General features: G+C 52.6%; 1 protein-coding gene across 1 annotated transcript; it reads left to right on the top strand.

Annotated features, from left to right (window-relative positions):
• Positions 1 to 465: 465 nt before the first annotated feature.
• On the top strand, positions 466 to 2,184 carry LOC106526779 (C-C chemokine receptor type 9; the record flags this gene model as incomplete). Its single annotated transcript, XM_014021460.1, is given in 1 exon segment — positions 466 to 2,184. A coding segment is annotated over 1 exon segment (1,083 nt), but the record flags the coding sequence as incomplete, so codon positions are not given.
• Between the last annotated feature and the right edge of the window lie 1,398 nt (positions 2,185 to 3,582).

The raw sequence follows: 3,582 nt of genomic DNA on the forward strand, positions 1-3,582 counted from the left end.
TCAGGTGCACTCTGGTGTACTCAGGTGTACTCAGGTGTACTCCGGTGCACTCAGGTGCACTCAGGTGTTCTCAGTTGTACTCCAGTGTTCTCAGTTGTACTCAGGTGTACTCAGTTGTACTCAGGTGTACTCAGTAGTACTCAGGTGCACTCAGGTGTACTCAGTTGTACTCCAGCGTACTCAGGTGTACTCAGTTGTACTCAGGTGTACTCAGGTGGACTCAGCTGTACTCAAGTGTACTCAGTAGTACTCAGGTGCACTCAGGTGTACTCAGTTGTACTCAGGTGTACTCAGGTGTACTCAGGTGGACTCAGTTGTACTCAGGTGTACTCAGGTGTACTCAGGTGGACTCAGTTGTACTCAGGTGTACTCAGGTGGACTCAGGTGGACTCAGGTGTACTCAGGTGTACTCAGGTGTACTCAGGTGGACTCAGGTGTACTCAGGTGTGTCTTGTCTCCTGACAGGAGCCATTGTTCTTCAGTACCTCGGCCTTCACTGATGACTATGATGACTATGACCACGACTCAAACTTTATGTGTGACCGGGGGTCCGTGCGGTACTTCCGGAGTCAGTACGAGCCGCCCCTCTTCTGGATCATCACTATTGTGGGCGGAGTTGGAAACCTGGCGGTAGTGTGGATTTACCTGAACGTTCGAAAGCGCCTGAAGACGATGACGGACATGTACCTTCTGAACCTGGCCGTGGCCGACCTGCTGTTTCTGGTCACACTGCCGCTGTGGGCAGCCGAGGCATCCAACAGCTGGATCTTTGGCACCGCCCTCTGCAAGATAAACTCCGCCCTCTACAAAGTTAACCTGTTCAGCAGCATGATGCTCCTCACCTGCATCAGTGTGGACCGCTACATCGTCATCGTGCAGACCACCAAGGCCCAAAACTCCCAGACAGAGCGTCGCCGCTGCAGCCGTCTGGTGTGTGCGGGGGTGTGGCTAGTGGCTCTGCTGCTCGCCATACCTGAGCTGGTGTTCTCCGTGCCCACCAGCGTGGAGTCCAAGAGTTACTGCAGGATGGTGTTCCCCTCTAACTTTGAGAACCGCACCAAGATCCTGGTGCTGTCGCTGCAGGTGAGCATGGGCTTCTTCCTGCCCTTTGTGGTCATGGCCTTCTGTTACAGCATGATCGTGGCCACGCTGCTCAAGAGCCGCAACTTTGAGAAGCACAAGGCCATGCGTGTCATCCTGGCCGTGGTGGTGGCGTTCGTCGTGTCGCAGCTGCCCTACAACAGCATGCTGGTGGTGGAGACCACGCAGGCCGTCAACCTGACCGTGACGGACTGCGACAAGGTGAAGGCCTTGGACATGGCCGGGCAGGTGCTGAAGGGTGTGGCCTACATGCACGCCTGCCTCAACCCCTTCCTCTACGTGTTTGTGGGCGTGCGCTTCCGTCGTGACATGATGCGGCTGCTGCGCTGCTGCTCCTGCCGGCCACAGCCCAGCAAAGGCTCCCTGGGGAAGATCAGGAGTCCTCGGAGCTCCACCAGGGTTTCAGTCATGTCTGACAGCGACAACTCCCAAGCACTGTCGCTGTAGACAGGAAGCTGCGCAACTTCCTGTTTGTGCTGCCGTGGCTGCAGCGTGGCAGGACGAGTGAGGACACCTGAAACAGGAAGATCTGCACGTCTGTTTCTGAAGGCTTTAAATATGATGCATGCTGCTCCGGTCCAACCGTCACATCCTGACGTTCTGCTCACTCTGAGTCACATGGTGACATCTGGAATCCCCAGACACTGTCCCTAAAAGCCCCGGTCTCCCCACAGGTCCTTCAGTGACATCTTCATCTCAGGACTTCAGCTTCAGCAGGACCAGGACCCAGTTCACTTCTGATCTCTGATGTTTTTTATTAGTTTTATGGTCTCTGTGCAGCACTTTGCTGCTGGTTTTGAAAGTGTTGTAGAAATAAACTCAGAGGCTATGATCATGAGGCCACAGCCAGGTTCAACGTCTCATCCAGAACCCATTTCCAGGTTCTTCTCAGAACTTCTCAGGACTTCTCAGGACTTCTCAGTACTCTCACAAGTTGTTCAGGATGTTTTCAGACTTTAACCAGGATTCATTTTCCTCTGAGACACATTTCATTATGTTTGTCAGAACGATGGCTCAGTGGTTAGCACCGACGCCTCACAGCAAGAAGGTCCTGGGTTCGATCCCTGGTTCAGACCTGGTCTGGGTGGAGTTTACATGTTCTCCTTGTGCTTGTGTGGGTTTTCTCTGGGTACTCCGGTTTCCCCCACCCCACCATAACATGTCCAACAGGTGGTCTTCAGGTCCAGACCTCCCTTGAAAAAGAGATCTGAGATCTGAACGGGACTTACCTGGTAAAATAACGGTAAATAATAATTTTATGTATTTTATTTTTGAGTTTGTCAGAACTTGCTGTTCAGTGGACATGAAACCAAGAAACCTGTGACTTTAGCTGCTGTTGGTGACGCTGCTCATGTGACTGAAGAGGACCACATGACACACGAGTGTTAATCTGAGCCAAACCCTTCTGTGTGAAGGGTTTAATCTGTGAAATGCTTCCACCACTGCTAACATGTGCTAACAGAGGCTAACATGTGCTAACAGAGGCTAACATGTGCTAACAGACGCTAACATGTGCTCACAGAGGCTAACACACGCTAGCCAAGGCTAACATGTGCTAACAGAGGCTAACATGTGCTAAAAGAGGCTGGTGACAAAGGCTAACACATACTAGCCAAGGCTAACACGTGCTAATAGAGGCTAACACATGTTAGCTGAGGCTAACACATGCTAGCAGAGGCTAACACATGCTAACAGAGGCTAACACATGCTAACAGAGGCTAACACATGCTAGCTGAGGCTAACACATGCTAGCAGAGGCTAACACATGCTAACAGAGGCTAACAGCCCTCTGGATGTTTTCTCTCTGTGATAAATGTGACTCAGTGTTTTTCATGTGATGTGAATAAAGTCTTGTTTTGAGTAAACGTGTTCAGAGTTTCTGTGAGCGGGAAAATTAACAGGAAGTTGATCAGTCTGACTGTTTTTCTTCACATCCTTCCTGTCTTCATCCTGTTTGTGTCTTTATACTGAGCTTCACTCCTCATCATCACCTCCCAACACTTCTGTGTAAAAGAAACAAGTGGAAGCTCACCTGCAGCTCACCTGCTGCTGACCTGCTGCTCACCTGCTGCTGACCTGCAGCTCACCTGCTGCTGACCTGCTGCTGACCTGCTGCTGACCTGCTGCTCACCTGCAGCTCACCTGCTGCTGACCTGCAGCTCACCTGCTGCTGACCTGCTGCTGACCTGCTGCTGACCTGCAGCTCACCTGCAGCTCACCTGCTGCTGACCTGCTGCTGACCTGCTGCTGACCTGCTGCTGACCTGCAGCTCACCTGCTGCTGACCTGCTGCTGAACTGCAGCTCACCTGCAGCTCACCTGCTGCTGACCTGCAGCTCACCTGCTGCTGACCTGCTGCTGACCTGCTGCTGACCTGCAGCTCACCTGCAGCTCACCTGCTGCTGACCTGCTGCTGACCTGCTGCTGACCTGCTGCTGACCTGCAGCTCACCTGCTGCTGCAGCAACAACCTGGAGCTGAAC

The sequence above is a fragment of the Austrofundulus limnaeus genome, unplaced genomic scaffold, assembly GCF_001266775.1.
Source record: "Austrofundulus limnaeus strain Quisiro unplaced genomic scaffold, Austrofundulus_limnaeus-1.0 Scaffold293, whole genome shotgun sequence".
Taxonomy (NCBI): domain Eukaryota; kingdom Metazoa; phylum Chordata; class Actinopteri; order Cyprinodontiformes; family Rivulidae; genus Austrofundulus; species Austrofundulus limnaeus.